This window comes from Semicossyphus pulcher, unplaced genomic scaffold, assembly GCF_022749685.1.
Source record: "Semicossyphus pulcher isolate SPU_LCO1_2020_fin unplaced genomic scaffold, fSemPul1.0.p SCAF_9, whole genome shotgun sequence".
Classification (NCBI taxonomy): domain Eukaryota; kingdom Metazoa; phylum Chordata; class Actinopteri; order Labriformes; family Labridae; genus Semicossyphus; species Semicossyphus pulcher.
In genome coordinates this window covers 26,920,704-26,943,520 of record NW_027211770.1, presented here as the reverse complement: position 1 = coordinate 26,943,520, position 22,817 = coordinate 26,920,704, and the positions used below count along the sequence as shown (strand labels likewise).

General features: G+C 43.0%; 1 protein-coding gene across 1 annotated transcript in view; it reads right to left on the bottom strand.

The window, feature by feature from the left end:
- Positions 1 to 1,229: 1,229 nt before the first annotated feature.
- The window catches only part of ntrk1 (neurotrophic tyrosine kinase, receptor, type 1), a 39,051-nt gene continuing 17,463 nt past the window's right edge, over positions 1,230 to 22,817 (bottom strand). Inside the window, exons 8-17 of the mRNA XM_069655909.1 lie at positions 19,420 to 19,752; positions 17,265 to 17,282; positions 17,107 to 17,165; positions 16,919 to 17,021; positions 14,426 to 14,581; positions 14,036 to 14,166; positions 12,807 to 12,979; positions 7,805 to 8,045; positions 5,461 to 5,619; positions 1,230 to 2,506 (exon numbers count right to left, since the gene is read on the bottom strand). Coding sequence (XP_069512010.1) covers positions 2,321 to 2,506; positions 5,461 to 5,619; positions 7,805 to 8,045; positions 12,807 to 12,979; positions 14,036 to 14,166; positions 14,426 to 14,581; positions 16,919 to 17,021; positions 17,107 to 17,165; positions 17,265 to 17,282; positions 19,420 to 19,752 — 1,559 coding nt within the window. The 3' untranslated portion in view covers positions 1,230 to 2,320. The remainder of the gene's footprint in view (positions 2,507 to 5,460; positions 5,620 to 7,804; positions 8,046 to 12,806; positions 12,980 to 14,035; positions 14,167 to 14,425; positions 14,582 to 16,918; positions 17,022 to 17,106; positions 17,166 to 17,264; positions 17,283 to 19,419; positions 19,753 to 22,817) is intronic.

Genomic DNA, 22,817 nt, shown 5'->3' with positions numbered 1-22,817 from the left:
TTAATTCTGCAAAAATAATCTAATTTAAAACGATGGTTTACTCCTCGTGCTACGTTTCAGGATGCAGGAAGCCTTGTAGATAGAACTTCTTAAATGTGGACTTTTTAAAATGCAGTTTGTCAGACGGAGCTATTTGTAGTCTGAATGATCACAGCATTTTGAGTTGGAAGCTGCAGGCTGCACACACCTTAGCTCTAATGATACAACTGTCATATAACAGTAAAAAAAAGGACACTGAGAAGATTTGATAACAGTGACCTCAAACTCAGGTTGTCATTTGTTCCCTCTTCTCTTTAAGGCTGTGTTGTATTTATACGCTTTGTTTTGTCTCAAATATTCTCTTTAATGCTCTACAACAGGAAGGATAGTAAAGCACGCAGAGTGGTTTATTATTAGCAGTCGAGAGCAGATTGAATCCTCGCTGCCAGCGTCCATTGAAGAAATAATTACCATAAGAAATCAATATCCTGCATGCATGCATTATACGATGAGGTGGAAGATTAAAAGGGAAAGTTTCCCGCTGCAGAGCTCTAATAGGAGTTCCATTTTAAAAACGGCCTCATTTCCAGCTCTTATTATAGTCGTATTCCATATCTAACCAGGCTGCACACTCGAGAGCTTATTATTAAAAAGGCTCATTCTGAAACCACAAATGGAGCCCTGAAGGATGGCAGCGACAAACACTACAGAGTGTACTAATCCTATCTGGCCCCCAATCTGCTTGTAGACACTAGAAGAAACAATAAGCCAGACACGAGTCCTCCAAGTGTTTTCATCCCTCCCCCCGGTACACCAGAGGAGGTGGAGAGACAGAGAAAAGGGATGATAGCATTACTCACAATCCATTACCTCTCCCTGGAGACGCTCTGCATACAGAGTGATGGAGGCAGGGAGGGTGGAGGCAGAGAGAGAGAGAGAGAAGGAGAGAGAGGGGTCTGGTTTTGGAGGGTGTTTGTTTGCTGGAGGGGCCGGCGGTAAGGCAATATGAAACTTGATTATTCCTTTTCAATAAGCGTGTCCTGAGCATCCCGTGGAGACGTCGCAGGTTGCTGATTAGTTCGTCAAAATAATAGAAGGCTCTTGAATAGCCTTGTTAAGATGTCTAACTTTAAGTACAGGCGGCAGCGCGAATCATTGTTCGCTCTGAAGCGCACGATAATGACGGATTGACTGATGCAGAGGGATGCTCCTGCCAGTTTTTTTAATCAAGACTGTTTATTTCTTAAGGGCAGACAATATACAAAGTGCTGGAGTAACAATACATGAAGATATACTTTTTTAGACATTAATACAGAGTATGTACATTTTATATTTACATTCATAGGCATCAGGATGGTTTGTACTCCCTCTCCATGGTGGTGGCCTCTCCTCCAGGCTCTGTTTCAGCACCATCTGTCCCTCCTCCTGGAGTTTCACTCTCTTTAATCCATCTGTTACCTCTGAAACCATCTCACAGAGGCACCTCCCCACCATCCTGTCCCCTTACTGGATTTCAGCGCAGTGCTTTGATTGTGAAGGCAGCATGTCAAACATCGCCAACGTGTACAAAAAGCGGCTCCTGAGTGTCGCAGGCAGGCCGCGGGTCAAACGCTCGTTCTTTGGAAGTTTGATTTTCTTTGCTCTGTTCGTATTTGACATCAAAACAGACATTAAATGTAAACACACACTTTCACTGCTAATATATGACATTTGGTTCTTGTCTTTGAAAAATACTCATATGATACACGCATCGGAAACAAACAAGCTTGATTGTACAACTTTGATATCTTATGTACATTTACTGAACCTCCCATATCAAAACTTATCCAAAATCAGCGACGACACTGTACAAACGTCTGCTGGACCCAGATCTGAAAAATTGGTTTTCACTTTTGACTCATGATATGAAGTGCCCTCTCGTACAATCATCCGTTTCATTTTCTAATTCCCTCTCAACACAAGTGTCGGCTGTGGAGTCGTATAAAATGTGCCACAGCTCGGCTCACAAACCATCGCAGGGACCTGATAGTCCATCGCGCTCCCAGCTACGTAAAGCCCATATACAGTTACTTCTGATCCATGCATGTCCCTCCATCAGGCTGATCCCACTTCAGATAAACATCGAACACTTTGGTAAACATTTGACAGGTTTCCAGAGAAGGGCGGGGCAGTAAACAGGTGTCGGGGGGGCGAGCTGGGATAAGGAAAAAACTGTAGCATCAATGATATAAAAGCAGCAATTGGGTGAAATAGGATTATCTGAATAATGCAAAAAAGAAAATGTGTTTTAAGTCTCAAATGAAAACCTCGACCTCCCGCTCCCTGGTTGCTCTGAGCCCCGTTAGCCCAGGATATCCAGGTACACCGGCGGGTTCTTGACCAGAGCCAGCAGGCGGCCGTGGATGTCCTTGATGACCATCCTCTGCTGCGGCTCTCTCTGCCAGCAGCCCTGCATCAGCAGGTACACCTCCTTAGGGCAGGTACGAGGCCTCTCCAGTTCCCGACCCTGTGTGATGCACTCAATGGCCTGTTGGGGCGGGAAATTAGAGACTTTGTGTCAGTTTTAGATCTCAAACTTCTTTTAAATAACTTCTTTTAATTATCTCACCTGCTGTATCTCTTGTGGTATAACACACAGGACAGCTGAAACATGAAGGTCCTGCCTTCCAGGACCTTTTTATTGATTACACTTCCAAGAGTAAAGTTTACCTTCTCCCTTTGGCGCTCGATACTCATAACTTATATGCATTAAGCTTTTCTGGAGTTATACAAGTTGAATTGTCCAGGTTTCCATCCCCAGTATGAGGCAGATAGAATAACTTGTACTGTGTTTCTCTCAGTGTTGAAAAGAATCGTCTCTTTACAGAAACTTTCACGTCCCCGTCACTCTGAATATCCAAGGACTTTGAACAAGTTTCGACTGAAGAAATGTCTGTAGAGAAACTGCTGACACAAAATTCACAGATTTTTTTCTCTTTCTTTTATTAAAAATGTGATTTAATATTATGAAATACTGGATCTGATCTGAAATGTAGCGACTACAGAAGGGAAACAAAGCTTTGGCTGAATCAACTGCAGCTTGTGTCCAGCTGAGCAGAAACCACCATGAAGAAGATTGTTATTTTTCCTCGTACAATTTGACGAGTAACTGAATGTTATTCTACACTAATAATTATTTATAAATTGATATTGTGACAGTGCTTTATAATGATGTCTGTGCCCTTCAGAAGCTCGGTGTATTTATAACGTTTACTGCTGCTTGATAACTGGTTTTCTCCCTCTCTCATCCAGGTGTAACAGTGAACAACATTACTGCGTGAAAGAGATACCGCAAGATTGTTAATGCAGTTTGTCAAGGCTGCGAGCTCCGCAAAGTACACGACAGCAGAAATGCTAAGGACCAAACCTGTGCCATAAAACAAAAGCTTCAATTCTCACTCAGTGTGTTTATTCTTGCTGCACCAAGGACAAATATTTTTTTGGCACAACAACCTTATCATCTACAGATTTGCAGATATGGTCCATCAGCAGGGACCTTGGGGACGACTGAGAGCAGCTAAAATCTAAAAGACCTCCAGCTCCGACACTAATGGCTGCTATGACTGATTGCGTTGACACGCTCGCTGCTCCGTGAATAAATCACTGTCGAGGATGAGAGAGAGGTTTCACTGCGCTCTCTGTTTGAAGAGTTACTGACTCAATCTCTTTCCTTTTGTCAACCTCGGCCTTAGTCGATGAACAGAGGAGGTCTGTCAGTGCTGAGGCAAAAAAAAAGTTCCTCTCAGTCAGTCGACAAAAACTCTCAGAGCGGCGCCTTCAGATGGCCGCTGTCACTATTTCTGGATGATTTATCTGCACCTCTGCGTGTTGAGGCAACATGATAATTTCACCTGTCCCTCATTGGTCGAGACAGATTAGATTAACAAGGTTAAAGCTCATTGGCCCGAGGCAAAAATGAGAGCCAATCCGATTAGAATCGAGTGGCTGAGAAAAGTGATCCACCCTTCTCTTGAAAGGAGAGAGGGTTTGGGTCTGTAATAGCAGCGCTGTGGTCGCGATGGAGTCCCACTTCTTGGTGCTCGAGCTCAAAAGGCTAGACTGCTCCGGCCTTAATTACTATGAATGTATCGATCAGTTAAAGAGTGCAGAGCGGGGCAAAACTTCAGCAGCATACAGTGTGCTCTGAAGTATCTACAGAAACTGCAGGGGAAATGTTTCAGTTACGTTCAGCACTAGTCTTCAAATGTGATTGTACTATATGAAATAAATCTGTCTAAGTTAATGGTTTATGATTCTAATACCAAAAAGAGGCGGGGTTACACCCTGGACTGATCACCAGTCAATCACAGGGCTGACACACAGAGACAGACAACCTTTCACGCTGACACCTACGGGCAATTTTAGAGTCATAAACCTAACGAGCATGTCTTTGGACTGTGTGAGGAAGCCGGAGTACCTGGAGGGAACCCACGTATGCACAGGGAGAACATGCAAACTCCACACAGAAAGGCCCACTCCCTCCAAACCAGGAACCTTCTATAGCTGTGAGGCTACAGCGCTAACCACTGCACCACCGTGCAGAAATACTTTCTGTAATTAAAGATGGATAATTGGTGACTTTGCATAGATACAAAATTGCCAGAAAATATCGCAATAACTCACCCCATTGGATAAGTAGCTGTACCCAGCAAAGGTTAGCTTGTCTAGCTTAAAATGCTAATCCTGGTCCTTAAGTTAGGTTTCAGTGTTTGTGTGGGTGTTTCGGTTAGTGGTTCTTCTTCTGATTTTTCTGGTATTTGCACACTTTCACAGATCTTATAAGGGAGTTCTCTCCCTCCGGGTACTCCGGCATCCTCCCACAGTCCAAAGACATGCTCGTTAGGTTCATTGGAGACTCTAAATTGCCCGTAGGTGTGAGTGTGAAAGATTGGCTGTGTTGGAAATCGCATCCTACATACTACATACTGCGTTTGACGGTAGTATGTAGTACGGAGCTGTTAAAATTGACTTTGCCGTATGCTACGCCAGGTGCCAGTGTCCGGTTTTGGAAAGCGGAAGTAAATAACAGCCCACCGAAAGCAAACCGCCGCTTCTTCAGCTATAGCGCCCCCTTCAGCTGGAATGCTGCTGCCGTCTGCCATTTCAACTGCCGCTGTTTCAGCGCTTTGCATTGTGGGATACAGTTGGCGAGACTGGAGATTTTTTTCCGGTATTTTTTGCATACTGTAAATGTGGCTTCAGTATAGAATGAGATTTCAAACACAGCAGTTGTCTGTCTCTCTGTGTCAGCCCTGTGATTGACTGGTGATCAGTCCAGGGTGTAACCCCGCCTCTCGCCCAATGACAGCTGGGATTGGCTCCAGCCTCCCTGTGACCCTGAACAGGATAAGCGGTACAGATAATGGATGGATGGATGGATGGATGGATGGATGGATGGACATCTTATTGGCCATCAAAGTTTACCCTTCCCTCCTAACCTACCTCACTGTTGGACAGCTGGTACCAGGGCTGTTTGCCGTAGGTGAAGATCTCCCAGAGCACCACGCCGAAGCTCCAGATGTCGCTCTCCGTGGTGAACTTCCTGTACATGATGCTCTCAGGGGGCATCCAGCGGATCGGCAGCATCGTACGTCCACCCACCTGAGGAGGAAAGCATTAATCGTTATTGCATAATGAAAGTCTTGAGGTCAACATTTAATCATTCTGCTTGTGAATCTATTTTAACAGACATTTACAGCAAATCTTCAACCGATCTCTGTTCCTGCTCGTCCTTGAACTGCCAGTGAATATTTAAAGAGCAGCTTGAAATCAACATGAGGCAGACAATGTGGACAATATGGGTTTTTATAACAAAAGTGCTTTAATTTACTTTAAATTCGAATTGAAAAAGAAAATGCAGCAAAATTATCATCTACTTGACCTGTTTTGGTTCAATTTAAGAGTCTCAGAGGAGATGTTCATCGACATGGCCTCCATGACTCAAGTGTTTTAATACTGGTTATGTGGAGGGAGGAATAAGTTTGAGAGCAGTGACAGAGGTGATCAGCTTTCATATATTTATTATTATAATGTATTTATTATGTAATATAAATCAGTCTCTCACAGGTACCTTGTTTTATACGCTGCAGCTCAACCACCTTTACAAACTGATCGCCTCGTAAAAAGAGTAAGAATGAGAAGATCTCTGTTCTCACAGCGCCAAGAAATATCTTTTTGTTTTATGTTTAAGCTAACAAAGTTGAATTGTTTTATTTCTACAATCTGTGGATTGAACATGGAATGCGATGAGGCGTCTTGAGGCCAGTTCAGATCAATGATTCACAACTGGAGACAACTGCCAAAAGAATCCCTTCACATCTGATCGTAAACGTTCTAAAACTGGGCCGTTAACATCAAAGCAACGCAACGGAACGCACACAGATACAGCTGACCGTCTCCATAGCAACGACGCACTGACATACCCCACTACTTCTGCGTTAATACTATAACGTTAGTATTAGGCCGAGGTTACATGAATTATCTAGCTGGATTTCTGTTATCGTTATAAAAAGAATGTATGACAGTGACATGCTCACAATGTTAGCTGTAACACTGACTAATAAACGGCAAAGACAGAGAGTTTGGAAAGAGGATGTGGAGCCGTCTTTGGCTACTGCAGCGCCAGAGCCAGGGTGCCTACGCCAATGTATGCTGTTTCCTGATTGGCTGAAGTGAAATAGCGACAAGTCAAATCTTTTGCAACTCCAGGCAACGGCTTCAGACGCTCTGCAGCTAACCAGTTCACGCCGCTGCAGTTTTCTCTGCAACATTCTGAAACCGTTTTGTCGTGTTGCGAATCTTTGATCTGAACTGGGCTTTAGAGGCAAAGTCTCTAGTGTGAGAGGTAGAGCCTTCAATTATCAGGCCCCCCTCCTTATCTTCCAGTCAGAGTCCGGTATGCAAACAACCTCCCCACGTTTGTTGTTGTTGTTGTTGTTGCTCTGTCTGCCTGTCTCTATCCTGCATCTCCTTCTATCCCACTTCTCAGCCCATCCAGTCAAGGCAGATGGCTGTCCACCATGAGTCTGGTTCTGCTCGAGGTTTCTGCCTGTTAAAAGGAAGTTTTTCTTGCCACTGCTGCCAAATGTTGCTAAGTGCTGCTCGTGGTAGATTCATGTTGGGTCGCTCTCTAAATAACAGAGTACGGTCTAGCTCTGCTATTTTTGTTTTTATTGAGGATGGTAACCTCTGCCTGGCATTCGGTGTGTAGTTTAATACGACGCTGACACCAGAATTTTTATTATACTGAGTGATAAAATCAAGGTATCCTCTTCAGGTGGCTGCTTTATCTCCACAATGACACGAAAATGGAAGTCCTGGTCCACTTGTATACTTTAAGGGGTCCTCAAACATCTCTGAAAAGTGTGCAGCTCCTTATTCTCTGAGAGCGATTTCTTTCATGTGATCTTGACTTGCTTCAAAATGACAAACGTGGAATTGTGGAGGGCAGTTTCAGGTACTGGGATCAAGTAAGACGTCTGTGTCAAAGCTCCCCTCTTCAAACGGCACATTTAAAAGATGCCTGTGATCCTGCTGAAGTCTTTTCACACCAGTGATGTGATTTATGAAGAGTAATACATTAAAGATCGTCCTGGTTTCTGAGGATTTAGCTGCTTTTCACGGTTTTGAGCAGCACTAACACATTTTAATTTGTTGTGGTCGGAGCAGAAATTTCAAAGACATGCATCTTAAAATGTGGCACGTAAAAGGAGAAACCAGGTAATTTTCCACCCAAGAATCAAAACATAAACAAAACACAACAGCCTTGTATTTTCCAGCCACTCACCCGATAGTAATCTGTGCTGTAGATGTCTCTGGACATGCCGAAGTCTCCGATTTTGACCACCAGCCCCTCCCCAACCAGACAGTTTCGTGTTGCCAGGTCGCGGTGGACAAAGTGCAGCGATGCCAGGTAGACCATGCCCGAGGCGATCTGTGCGGCGATCTGCAGCATCTGAGGCAGGGTGAGCTGACCCAGCGGGGGCATCTTGGTCTCCTCCAGGATACGAGCGTCCGGACCGTGAGCTCTGCGGGGTGACACACAAGGAACATGTGAGATGTCTTGGGTCAGGGCTGCTTTGAATTTTTCTTACAGATGATTTAATTAATGGTATTCCTGCCTTCTTAGACAGTTGACGTGGACATATGTGAGACGAGAAGGGGAAAACATGCCCTGGCAGTGGTGGAGAAAGTATTTAGTAAAAGGACTAAAACAACTTTTCTTTGCAATAAGCAACCTGCATTTAGAACCATACAAAAGTAAGAGTACTGTGAGTATTATCAGCCGAATGTGCTGCAGTATCAAAAGAAGAAGAACCCATTCTGAGAGTTGGTCCCTGTGATTGATATTATGTAAGACGATCTGGTTTTAACTGCTATTCATATATCTCAGTAGTTTAGTCGAGTGGTTCCTAACCCAAAGGTCGTGCCCCTCTCAAGATGTATCTGAGGGGTCAACAGATGATAGAAGAAGACAAAAAGAAAGTTGCACCAAACAAAGTACGATTTATTTTCTCTATTTTTAAGAGATAAACCAGCCTTATTGGACCTTGAACAGTTGAAAACCATCTGAAAGTTTAGAGGACCAGTTTCTCTGGTGAAACTCACGAACATTTCAAATATGACAAGAGGCTGAAAATAGAGAGTCCTTTAGCAGCTGGTTTAATTAACGATCGCTTGAGGTGTTTGAAATGTCAAATCTGAAAAGTAATAGTTGTATAATGAATATAGAGGAGCGTAAAGCATTATATTTCTGTAATGAAAATACTCAAGTTAAATTCTCTTTAAGACCCAGAGTGTGGTAGTAACGCACTGGTAGTTTTGTCCCCTTTAATAAACTGCAATCAGGGTGTGATTGGTGATTTTGGTATTTAGTGGCATTGGTTAAAGGCCCATTTGGAACTGTGGAAACATCTTTGTGAGAAGTACAGACTTTGATTTATTCAACGTAAACAAAAATGACAGATTCCAGGAAATTCTTGAAACACACTGAATTCGCCTTTTTGTACCTCTGGGGTCAGAGGTGTTTTTATTGGACTGATTTTCATGCTAGTGTTTTCATCTCTAACGATAGACGACAGAATATTTTCCTTCTTCGTAAAGGGGAATGTCTGCAGTGTTGTTGGATTACACTAAAAACTGGTTTTATCTTCTGCACTGGAGCTGCACTTCTGTGCAGGAGAAGCTTTGTCCTACTTTGCTGCCTGGACTTGGAACGATCTGCAGAGTAAACTACAGGTTGAAAATGTCGTCCCCCTGGAACAGTTTAAAGCCATGTTAAAAGTCCATGTTTCTGAAAAATGTAACGGCTTCGTTTGAGCCGGTCTCAGTCCCCCCCCTCCCCTCTCAGTGTATTTGATGATTGTATTTCTTGTTCGTTATTGTTTTATCTTTATTGGAACTGTAACTCGTACACTGTCTTGGCCAGGTCTCCCTCTGAAGGGACTTCCTAGTTAAATAAAGGTTAAATAAAATAAACATTTGTAAAGAACAGAACACGCGGGCCTCTGCTTTTCTTCTCTGTCCCTATTGGCTGTTAAGGTCAACACTGTTGCATCAACCTTGGGTGACCTGCAGGACAATGACCTCATCATGCAATCTGCAGATTGAACATTTCTGCCATACATGAGCTCTTTAGAGAGTGACCACGCCGTAATAAAGCCATTTAACAGTGAATAGAGAACATGAGGCTTGTAATACGCCTACAATTGATTTGCAATAATGCGATTGGAGATGCAGAGCACATTGACTCTCAGTTGTTCTCGCGGATCATAAACACCCACTCTCACGTCTCGCTCCGGCCCAAATGAGCAAATCACAGATGATGTGTCTCCATCCATCCTAATATCTCTCCTCTGCACTTACAAAGGAAGTTGTCTATGCAATCACTATTAGTTTAACAGGCAGGTGGCAGGGTGGGAAAGCAGCTGCATTGTGGGGGCCCTCTGACGTTTCTCCCGTCCTGTCTGCTGGAAATGCGATTTTCCATCCATTGGTGAACATATATCTCAGGCAGGGTCTGTGTGCTGCATGCATGTGTGTGTGTGTGTGTGTGTGTTTTCATCCCCAATCTGTCTCCTGTGGGGGGACACCTGGCAGACAGCATCAAGTGCGTCTGCTCTAATAGTTTGTCAGATGGTTTCCCAGGTGCCAAATGCGCCCTGATAGGTCAACATGTCTCCTCCGGCTGCCTACAGAGGTTTCTAAACTTTCAGATTAATTACAAGATTGAAAGAAAAAAAGTTTAAAGCACTTCCTTTAAAGCAGTCAAGTGTTTATTATGAGATTAATTCTACAGTATCTTCTCTGGATACAGTATCATTCATTCAGTGATCGGTTCAAGGAAAGTATGTCTGCTTCAGTGCTGAATGTGGTGATCTATTATGTCCATCAATATTCAAATAAAATCCTGCTGCATATGCATTTAACTCGGTGTGCTTTTGTTACATGAGGACATCCTGTTAATAACACGCTCACCCTGAGCCTTGACATGAAAGTTTAAACTCCATTTCTTATTTCAGAAATTAAATTCTTCCTCTAAACAATTATCTGCTCTGCATTATATTTTCTGTGACACGAGGGTCAATTCGATAAAGAAGTGGAGAAAAACAGAGAGACATGATGGAGTTAAAACAAACGGTAGCTGATTTTAAGAAATATGTAACTTTAGCAAAGGAAAATTATCCTCTTATAAACAAAGAAATGCCAAATTTACAGGCAGATTGAAATTACTTTGGTACTTTAATCTTTGCAAATACGACTAAAAGGCAAAGGTAACAAGGTAAAGTGCAGACATGGAAGGGAAAAATAATTATACAGGACTAAGAACTCTTCTGAAGCCGTCCTCCTGCGTGCATGTCTCCTTTATGCATTGCTACTTAAGAACCCACAGATACGCCAAGTGATCACTTGAGCTACAGAGTCCACAGAGGTCAGCTTAGTGGGTTTAACTTGTAAGTACACATCCGGTTTGAGTGGTGGCCCCGCAGCTCACTGTGGTTTTAAAGAACTGTAGTCACTTCTCATTGGTCAGAGGTTCCTTCTTTCAGCCGTTATTTACGGATTATCAGTAAAAAATGTTCACACAGAGAAGCTAACAAGGAATCAACTTTTTTTATACCGTCTGGTGTTCTTGTTATGTATTGTAATGTCGACAATAACATCCACAAATAGAGTCATTACAGGGCAATAATAAGGCACAAAGCGGAAACAGGCTGATAATTGAGAAGCGCTGAGAGTGGGTTCCTGAAGGACTTTGCATTAAAGGTTATTAAGTATATAATGATATGCTTATGAAACATGTCATAATTACATGTTAGAGATCTGTGAATTTACATACTGACCACGTTCTTTATGAGGTTTATGTTTTAACTGAATTCAAAAGTATTCCTTTAATGACAAACGTGAGACAGTCGTGTTCCCAAAACAGATTTTTAGCACATATAAATTCATATTCATCTCCAAATCTCTCAGTCACCCTTAATGAGTATGTGTATGTATTAGTGCTTTAGTTCTATGTAGGTTTTTATCTACTTTTATATAGTTTAATTTTTTATCACAGAGTTGTGATCGGCTATAACAAGAACAACAAACTGCTTTCCCTGAGTGTGTCGAATATTTATATTAAAGCTCCTGTGAGGAGTTTTTCACTGGTTATGAAACAGACTGAAATTAATTCTGATGTCTCTGTATGAGCTACAAAAACAAACCAGACCCTCAGAGACAACATTGATTATTTCTATATAGTTATTTTTTATGCTTTAAACTGCTGGCGGGGGGGAAGGTGTCAGACGAAGTGATTAACTGCACGCTGCAAAAATTTAAAGTGAGTGATACATATGACTGTTAAAGAAATAAGATTTTCATCTAAATAAACGTATGTTAAGTCTCTATCTATCGCTGAATGAGGTAACACAATGGTGATTGAGGCTATGGCCCACTGATAAAAGCCTTTGACACGGCGACATTTACAGAAAAAAATCACAAGCGGCGCCCAGTTAGTGACGCGTTTTCCATCACTCAGCAGTGGTTGGTCTGTCAGAGAGAGTAGGCGGAGCTAAGCGGCTGCTTTTCTGGTCTCTGCAAGTGTTGCGAGTAAACAGTAAAGAAAAGATCGATGACGACAGATACAACTTCAAAAGAAAAAGAAACAAACTCGACGCTCAGATGAAGGCAAACAGTCTAAAAAGGGAAAGCGACCGTCAGCAAGGAAAATCAAGAGCCATCGGTGCCGCCAAAGAGAACGAAACTGTAATCTTTGAGATTACCACACTAATGTCTTTATGTCTCATGAAATGCACTTTGTGTGCTGTCTCCTGCCTCCTGTTGTTTAAATTCTAAATAAATGTTTACAAGTTTTGGTCTTTAAAATGACAGAATATGATATCCTGAAGCCTGAGTTAAGATAATTAAAATGCATGTTATGTCTGAGCTAAAGTATAAAGCCTGAAGACATTCAGTTTCAGACCAAAAAAAGAGACATTTTTGCATTTTTGCTTCTAAAATGAGAGTTCAACAATAAGCGGAATAAAGGTTAAATCGTGCGTCCCATATACATAGGCTACCGTCCTCTATGCAGCGGCCCAGGGTTCGACTCCCACCCTCGGCCCCCTGCCGCGTGTCATCCCCACTCTCTCTTCCCCTGTTTCCGACACTATCCACTGTGCTCTCTCTCGCTCTGAAAATTTTTTAATAACAAATAAGAAGAATATAAAAAGTGGTCGTGATAACTCTTTACTGGTTTAGCCAAAGTGTGACCTTGACCCGTCATGAGCAGGTCTGCATCCTACCTGAGAAATCGGTTGAGGTCTCCGTGCCTCATGTATTCGAACACCATGGCCAGCGGCTCTCCGTCGGTGCAGACGCCGTAGAATCGCACGATGTGCTGGTGTTGGAGCACCGTCAGCAGCTCCGCCTCCCTCTGGAAGTCCTGCCGGGTCGACTCGTTGGCATCTTTAAGAGTCTGGGAACACACAAGGGAGCGTGCATTTATATACAGATGCTAGTTATTGGGCTTAAAGTAAACATCACAGTTAAAGTAATCCATAGCGACGGAGTGATTCGTGTGATAGAAAATAAAGATCCTGTTGAGGAGGCCTGAGTCCCTTGCTGCGCCCCTGCTTACAGTCAGAGTGATGACGTGTTGCAATAAAAGCACACGTCTGATTAATGGGATGATAAATCTGAGCTGAGCCAGATTCACTGTCTTGTTTTTATTCACTGTGGTTATTCGCATTAACCTTTTGTAACCTGAGCTGAGTATCAAACCACCTGACGGTCCTCAACAGAGACGTCTCACTCTGAAACCGCAGGGTGGTATTTCAGTATATAACACATTAAAGAACTATAAGTGCAGTGTACTTACTTTGACACTTGTTGGTCCAGTATCAAGTACTTAGCTTTATATATATTTATCACCGGGGTATTTTTGCCTTTACTCAATAGTGGACAGCAGAGCGCTAAAAGGAAAAGAGGCTGCAAAGGCCCGGAGCTGGACTAAGCAGGGGAGGTTGCACACATATAGACAGCGTCTTTAAGTTACTTACACCGAGCGCTGCAGCTCAAACAGAGAAAAACAGAAGAAGTGGTCGCTACTTATCCTCTTTTGTTTTTAACATTACATGGGCATTTTCAGGGGATCAACATTTGGAGTACCTTTCCTGCAGAATTCAGTCTGTACCCTGATTTGAATAATTTTCTACGGAGGCCCAAAGCGGCCTATATTGTCAAATAGATGCACAATATTACCGGGGATGTGATCGAACAGGATTAAAATGACATTTTTCATTTCACCTCGACTTTAATAGAAACTTCAAATGTCAATCAAGATTTTTAAAAGATAATTATCCTCAAAAATAGCTATCATAAAGTTTAAAGTAATCTTGCTGTAGCTATATTATTTAACATTCTCCACATAGACAGCTGACGTGGTTTCCGTACAAATGCTTCGTGCTAATAAAACCATCAGTAGTGAAGGTGTGACTGAATAAGTGGACACTGATGAAGGTAATTCCCTCACCTTGATGGCGACCAGCATCTTGTCGCTGTCCGGGCTGAGGTTCGCGCACTCTGCCAGGTACACTTTGCCAAACGCTCCTTCACCCAGCTCCCACTTCAACACGATGTCCTGCCGTTTGATATGCTGGACACCTGAACATGAAACGCAGACAAGGTTTGAACGTCTGAGTGGAATCGTGTTGATGTTACCTGACGTCTTACACAACAGCTTGTTATATTTTCAAAGATTTCATAACTGTTGTTCTTTTGTTTTGTTTGGTGTTGAAGCCCAGTTTGTGCTCGATGTAATTAGCAGACAAAAACAAGCAAACGGCAAACATTCAAAACATGGAAACTACGTAGTAAGTTGAAACTTCAGCAGAGTGGAAACAACTGCAGCAGACACACTCACACATGTCTTTCTCCTTGATGATGCCGCAGAAGTACTGAGGATTCTCTACAAAGCTGGATAAGCCGGAGTCTTCATCGGAGGAGGGCGGGCTGGTTCCGAAGTTCATGAAGCGGAGCGACACGGCCAGGTCGTCCTCAGTGCCCAAAACTGATGAACCTAATGAAAAGTGGAGGGACACAAACAAGCAGAAGTGAGAGATATGTAACACCTAATCAGCCGCAAAACAGTCCTGATTGCAGCCGCCATCAAAAGAAGCAATTCAGAACCCATTTTTTCCCTTCGATGAATCGACGTTCTCCGCTACCAACTTGGTTTCACATTTGTAGGTGCCATGGTGACAGACGATGACAAGCCCTAATAATCACCATCATCAACCATGCGGCAATCAGGCCACAATGAACAGAGAAATGAACATGGAGGAAGGCTGATGGTTTGCAACCCCTGACTACGGCGCGTATTAAAAGCCAAACAAGTGGGGCCCAAATTGTAAAACCCCACTCAGCAAGGCAAACCACTGAACCCCCAGAGTCCAACACGGTAGAAAATGGAACAACAAAGCAGGCGCGATGGAGGGAAGGAAAGAGGGAGCAGGGTCCACTTAGGCAATCAGGCCCACTTAGGCACTTTGAGAGTGAGAAGGGCAGATGAGTGTGTATGTGTGTGTGTTGGGGGGTGGGGTCCGAGCGGAGCTATATCACGTCTAGCTGTTCCTCCATCCATCCATCCATCCATCTTCTTTAATGGCCCTCACCACGTGGCGAAGGCCAAGGGAGGCTTCTGCCGCCATTCTCGTTCTCAGTAATTAAGGCACTTTAGCCTGGGCCGACACAGCGGCTGCCTGTGTGCAAACTTACAGCTCTGTGGAGATCCTATACGAGCCAGTGCCTCCTACGCATTACCCTCCAGGAGCCCGACAGAACAATCTGTGAGTTGAAGCAATAATTTGACAGAACGTTTGATTATGGCTCCGACCAGATCACATTTTCTGTTAATGGTTCTGGGCTAAGGCGATTGCTGCGTCTCATTGTGCTTTCCTCTGTACCTATTGTAAGTGAATAAGTGTCTTTATACTGACAAAGCAAAATACAGTACACTTTGAGTGCCTGATGGTGTTCTCACAAAGTGCAACAAGTTGAACATCAAATGTTGCCGATAATCTTCGACATGTTTGCAGAGTAGAAGAGGAAGCGGTCGGATGTCGTGATCGTCATTTTGCAGAAAGGGCTCAACAGCCATGTAAGATTTTAAAGAACGCTACTCACACACTGCACAAGTGCATAGGGTTCACAGTGAACTACGTTGAAGTGTGCTAAAGGAAGTATCCTACTACCTACTGGGTTACATTCACGCCTGCACAGAGAATATAACAGAAAGTTATATGAATGATTCAGAAAGCCACGTCGCATCACGACTCAATGTAATTGGAGCATAAATGCTGGTATAACGTTCTTCTTTGTTCTTCATATAAATCATTTAACAGCTTCACAATCAATGGAACTGTAGGTAGCTAATACGCTGATATGTATATATGTCGTTCGCTAAGCTAAGCTAATAGATCTCTCTCTCTGGTTCCAGAGTTAACCCTATTATAAACTTTGCAGGGCTGTCACAGAGACTACACATTAATGAAGGTTTACTAGTAGGTATTAAACAGATCATACAACATGTTAAAGTGGTAATCTCGAAGATCTCAGTTTCAGTCTCTTTGGCGGCACCTGTGGGGATAAAAGGTAATTGCAGGAGCACACTTCCCAGATATCCAGACAGTGCTGCATGTGTGACGTCCACGGTTGGCTCCGGTTGTAACTCTTGATTTTCCTCGCTGACGGTCGCTTTCCTTTTCAGACTGTTTGCCTTCATCTGAGCGTCGAGTTTGTTTCTTTTTCTTTGGATTTTCACTTCTTGTTGAAGTTGTATCTGTAGTCATCCATCTTTTCTTTGTTTGTTCAGCCATAGTAGATTACTGTTTACTCGCAACACTTGCAGAAATTGCAAAAGCAGCTGCTTAGCTCCGTCTACCCTCTCTGGCAGACCAACCACTGCTGGCTGATGGAAAACGCGTCACTAACCGGGCGCCGCTTGTGATTTTTTCCGCTAAAGTCGGCACAGACACCCAGTCTGTAATACTGGAAATGTAAAGGCTTTCATCAGTGGGCCATAGGCTCAATCACCATGGTGTTACCTCATTCGGTGATAGATAGAGACTTAACAGACTTTTTTTTACATGAAAATCTTCAAGCTTGTCACTTTAATTAGTTAGCATCAGAGGTACGGGTATAGCTATTCTAGCTAGCTTTCCCCCCTTGTGTTTTTTTGCTAAGCTAACCTTAGCTTGCTGGCTCTCGCTTCTTATTTAGCAAACGGACATGAGAGTGGTTTTGATCTTGATCTCATTCAACTCCAACAAGGCTGAGCATATGTCCAACAATGTCACACTATTTCATTAATCAGCAGCTTTAATATCAATAACTTAAATAATGTGCAATAACTTACGGTGAATACCGAACTTGGAATTCTGGCCACACTTGTTTATGACAACAATCATGATGAGGAGGAACGTGCAGGCACACACGGCGAGACCCACAGCCACAGACACCTGCAAAGACACACAGATCAGCAGTTACATTCACTTCTATTATCAATCATCGCTTTGTATTAGTATTGATGAGCTGCAGACGTACCACGAACACTCGACTCTCCGGGTTCTCTGTGACATCCATGTCAGATTTGTTTGTGGGAACTGAGGAGCAAGGACGAGATTTGTTAGAGACAACACACAGACCTCAAATCAAGTGCTGCGGAGATTTTGTAAAAGAGGTAAAATCAATGAGCGACTTACTTGGATCAACATCAAGGACTGGCATGTGGGAAGCGAGAACACAAATTACAAAGAGCCAAAGATGCAACTAGTGCTATTCAAGGGTGCACCGACTTACAAAACACACACACTGTTTCAGTATAAAACCTGTAGCTGAGGAAGACTGTGATGCAGAATTAAGTATGTTCCTCGTGTGCATCTTGTACTGACTCTACTCAAAGGACCAGTAATTTGATTTAACAATGAATGATTCAAAGAGTCAGTACAACATGAAGCTGCATTTTGAGAGTAGCTAGCTTCTGCATCACGACGTCCTCAGAGTGAAGAGGCAGACGGGATGAAACATTAGGAGGAATTTGATTTGAATGTTTGAAAGTTGAAGTGTTTGTTGGTTCCAGCTTACATAAGCACACAATATATTTTGTTTTAAAGTGAGAAAACATGCACAACATGACTGGGAATTAGATCTAACAGAGTTAGAAGGACATTTTTTCAACTCCTCTTGACTTTACAGAGATAAGGATGAGAGGATAGATGTAAATGGACTGCACTTTTCTAGTCTTCTGACCACTCAAAGTGCTTTTACACTACATGTCACATTCACCCTTTCACATACATTCATACACTAATGGCAAAGGCTGCTATGTAACATGCCAATCCTAATCAGGATCTAATTATTTCCACACACTCCCACACTGATGCCTTCGGGAGCAGTGTCTTGCCCAAGGACACTTCGACATATATACTGTTGCAGACGGCTGACTCTACCACTGAGCCACAACATTGGACATTTTTTGTTTAAGCTCCTGTGAGGAATTTTCTGTTTGTGTTGATTTTGGCGCCCCCTCAACCAGCTTTCTTTAAAGTGGTAATCTCGAATATCTCACTATCGTTCTCTTTGGCGGCACCTGTGGTGATAAACGGTAATTGCGGGAGCACACTTCCCAGATATCCAGACAGTGTTGCATGTGTGACGTCCACGGTTGGCTCCGGTTGTAACTCTTGATTTTCCTCGCTGACGGTCGCTTTCCTTTTCAGACTGTTTGCTTCATCTGAGCGTCGAGTTTGTTTCTTTTTCTTTGTATTTTCACTTATTGTTGAAGTTGTATCTTTAGTCATCGATCTTTTCTTTGTTTGTTCAGCCATAGTAGATTACTGTTTACTCGCAATGCTGACAGAAACCAGAAGTGCGGCTGCTGGCTGATGGAAAACACGTCACTAACTGGGCGCCGCTTGGGGATTTTTTCCGTGAATGTCGTCACAAACACCCAGTGTGTGATACTGCAAATGCAAAGGCTTTCATCAGTGGGCCATAGGCTCAATCACCATTGTGTTATCTCATTAGGCGATAGATAGAGACTTAACATACATTTATTTACATGAAAATCGTATTTCTTTAACAGTCATATGTATCACTCACTTTAAATTTTTGCAGCGTGCAGTTAATCACTCCTCTGACACCTACCCCCCCGCCAGCAGTTTAAGGCATTAAAAATAACGATATAGAAATAATCAATCGTGTCGCTGATGGTGTGGTTTGATTTTGTAGCTCATATAGAGTCATCAGAATTAATATCAGTCTGTTTCATACCCAGAGAAAAACTCCTCACAGGAGCTTTAATATAAATATTCTACACACTCAGGGAAAGCAGTTTGTTGTTCTTGTTATAGCCGATCCACACAACCTACATAAAACTAAAGCACTAATACATACACATACTCATTAAGGGTGTGAATATGAATGTTTATGTGCTAAAAATCTGTTTTGGGAACACGACTGTGTCAGGTTTGTCTCTGAGGGAATTCTTTTAACGAGAAACATAACCTTCATAAAGAACGTGGTCAGTATGTAAATTCACAGATCTCTAACATGTAATTATGACATGTTTCATAAGCATGTAATTATATACTTAATAATCTTTAATGCAAAGTCCTTCAGGAACCCACTCTCAGCGCTTCTCAATTATCAGCCTGTTTCTGCTTTGTGCCTTATTATTGCCCTGTAATGACTCTATTTGTGGATGTTATTGTTAAGATTTAAGTAATTAATCAAGTTATTGTTCCAACACTGGACCAATCATTGTTATTCAGATAGACTCCTCTGCCCTAATGGCCTCCTCTCCTCGTTAGGGGATACTGCTCGGAACAACATCCTGCAACAGTTTCAGGAACTCACCTGGAATTATCCCCTCAGGATTGTGGTCTTCGAAGGGGCTGATCATAAACATCCCATTGGCTGTGGCCTTGTCCCGACCAAGTTTGTTCTGCACAATCAGAGTGTATTTGCCGTTGTCCACGTGGGTGGGCTTGTTGAGGAAGAGACAACCGTGCTTCACCGATCCGTCACCCGTGTCGGGGATGAGCTGCGTGTACTTGTAGACGGTCTCTTTGAGTTCACTGCCGTTGTAAAGCCACTCGATGGTTGGTTCAGGATTTCCATCCACAGCGAAGGGGAAACACCAGTGGTGCTGCTGCACGGCGTCCAACAGGAAGATGATTTTTACCGGAACTGCAGGGGGAGGACGGATTTGAGAGAAGAAGAAAATTGGATCATCTGCTTCTGACATTTCTAAACTGCAATGTCGAGGAAGAGTTAAAAGTTCCCATGAATTCAGAATAGATGTCTAGAAGTTTATAGCATCCATCCATTTATGACATCCGCCCTGCTATATGGCATTACCTGGCTCAACAATGAATAAAACATCCTTTTGTAGGTATTTTACCATTACTATCCAGAGCGCAGGATCTTAGAGCTAGCTAGCCTGTTAGCATCCTGTGCTTGCTAACCCTTTTGAATTTCCTGCCACTCTCCGTGCTGTTCTCCCGGAGTTCAAATTCAGTCAAGTTTTGGAGTAATCACCAATCGATATCCGCCATCAGTCCCTCCCTGTTGTTCCGTCTTAACAGGAAACACTGAAATATGTGAATAAAAAAGCACTCTGCCAACCTTTTCATGGGAACTCTTAATCAAAAGTTGTATCTTTTTTGCACAGAGATAGATGAGGGTTGATACCACTTTCATGTCCATGTGGTAAATATGAAGTTACACCTAGCAAGTTGGCTTAACTTAGCCTAGCTTAGCATAAAGACTTGAAACAGCTAGCCTAGCTCTTTCCAAAGACAACAAAATGTTCATTAAAAGGTCTCTTTGGAAAGAGACAGACTTCCTATATCCCCCTGTGTTCTGTGTGCTAAGCTCCCTAAACAGTTGTTCCTCTCTATGTTGCCACGGTCCTCTGTTCGCAGAAAGTGCTATCTTATCTTCAAAGTTTATTTACAAATGATCAAACAGAAATGGACGTTTCAAATGCAGTTTGAATGGGGAAAATCTGTTCAGCCACTGTGGAGGTATCAATGTTTGAAATTGTCTTTCCCTGCAAATTTTAGGACCTATGTTTTGAGGAGTATAACATCAAGGCTTGATTCCATGTCTGTGCACACAATACAAAGTAGCAACTTAGCTTAGCTTAGCATAAACACAGGAGGCAGGGGGAAACCGCTAGCCTGGCTCTGTCTAAAAGTAACAAAATATTTCTAGCAGAGTTTTTAATGCTCTCTTTAGAGGGAGCCAGACGAGCTATTTACTCCTGGTATAAGAGCACGGGGTCATTTCCGGGGTCCTGTATGCCCAGGTGAGAGATATCTTATCTACACAATTTGATTGCATATGTTCGAACAGAAATGGACGTTTCAAATGCAGTTTAAATGGGGAAAATCTGTTCAGCCACTGTGGTGGTATCAATGTTTAAAAACTGTCTTTCCCTGCGAATTTTAGGGCCTCGGTTTAGAGGAGTGTGACGTCAGTAGGCTTGATTCCATCTGTGTGCAGAAAATACAAAGAAGCCACTTAGCTTAGCTTAGCATAAACACAGGAAACAGAGGGAGACAGTTTAGCCTGGGTTAGTCCAAAAGCAACAAAATATTTCATGCAGAGTTTTTAATAGTCTCTTTAGATGGAGCCAGACGAGCTATTTAGCCCTGCTATCAGAGCATGGGGTCATTTACAGCGTCCTGTCTGCCCAGACCAGATATCCTATCTTCACAGTTTAACGGCATATGATCAGATGAAGACAGACGGTTCAAATGCACTTGGAATGGTGAAAATCTGTTCAGCCACTGTGGAGATATGTCTTTAGTCAGGAACCCCCAGGACTAGGTTTTAAGGAGTATAATATCAGTAGGCGTTAAGCTATAGATGGATGATTAAAACATATTGACCTGGGGAGTTATAAATTGAAATTTACCCTCAGAGAAAAACATTGTTGTGCACGTACAACACTTTAATCTGATCACAAAAGGTTGTTTCAAGAGGATGTTGAGCTGGGAAACACAGATACGCTCCCCTAAGCATCTATCTCATATGCTGTGATATACTGCATCATGTGTAACACACAACGTTTTTTGATGTTCCCTAAAGGTTCCCTCTGACTTTCCATGAATCAATGTTCTCCATCTGTACAGCAAACCTGTGCTGACCTGCCATGAATAATGAATCCTGGTCGTCGTCGTGCCCCTGACCACAAAAGCTACCTGGAAGCTCAGCCGGACAGGAAGTTACAGGAAATGGTTTAGATCGAACACGACTCTCAGGAGCGGAGACCCCTCACGCTGCACTGCTGCTCTTAACCCATGACCCAGCCTCGCAAAGTGCTGCGCTAAGGGGGATACCGAGGCATTTGTCTCGCCCCGCTGAAGTCCGTTACACCGAGTGGAAATTAGCGCTGTTTACCACATTTAACTAATCATCCATTAACGACCCCTACTAACCCTCCGCAAGCTTTTTCACTGCAGGGTTTAAAAGGAAGGCTAGAATTATGTTTAATTAGCCTGCCACTTCTCAGGCCTCAGAGCAGACAATGAACGCATTGGGAAAAAATGTGGCATCACCAGGAGCCTTTGAATACAAAACATTAACTCCTTTAAAGACGGGTATTCATAAAACTCTGAATTTACCTTTTAACTGTGAAGCCAAAATAAAAAATGACTTTGCAAAAAAACACCTGATGTAGAAAAGCTCTTTTATGAGAAGGGAACCCACACGAGTGCCACGAATCAATGGCACGGAGAGCCACTCAGCAGTAAACACCCACTGTTCTGGGAGGTAATTAAGAGTAATTAAAGGGCTAGCGGTTAACGAGTGTCCGTCCACCAGGGGGGCTGATGTTGATAGATTAGCTGCACTAACGCATTTACAGACTGCCAATCAGTGCGGATGAAGCGGTTTTCCGGAGTAGGAGGGAAAAGTCCATTAGCACAGGCTCAAATCAGATCTTCGCGCGGGTTATCAGCCCCATTTTCCTGACGTTCATTATCTGTCCCTTGATGCTTGTGCATTTGGCTTGAGCTGATTGGCGCCCCCGCTCTTTTTGGCTTTATTTTCTAATGAGTGTCACTGACTTGTGATATATGATATTGTTTGGGCAGTATTTTTTCAGTAATGTATCACTAATGCATCTGACTCTGTTTTCTGTGGGACCGCTGGGTGCTGTCATTCTTTCGGTGTGCGCCAACTTCCAGATGCACTAATGCATCCGAAACAACAGCAAACCTCCAGGGTCAAGCTGCAGCTGTAAT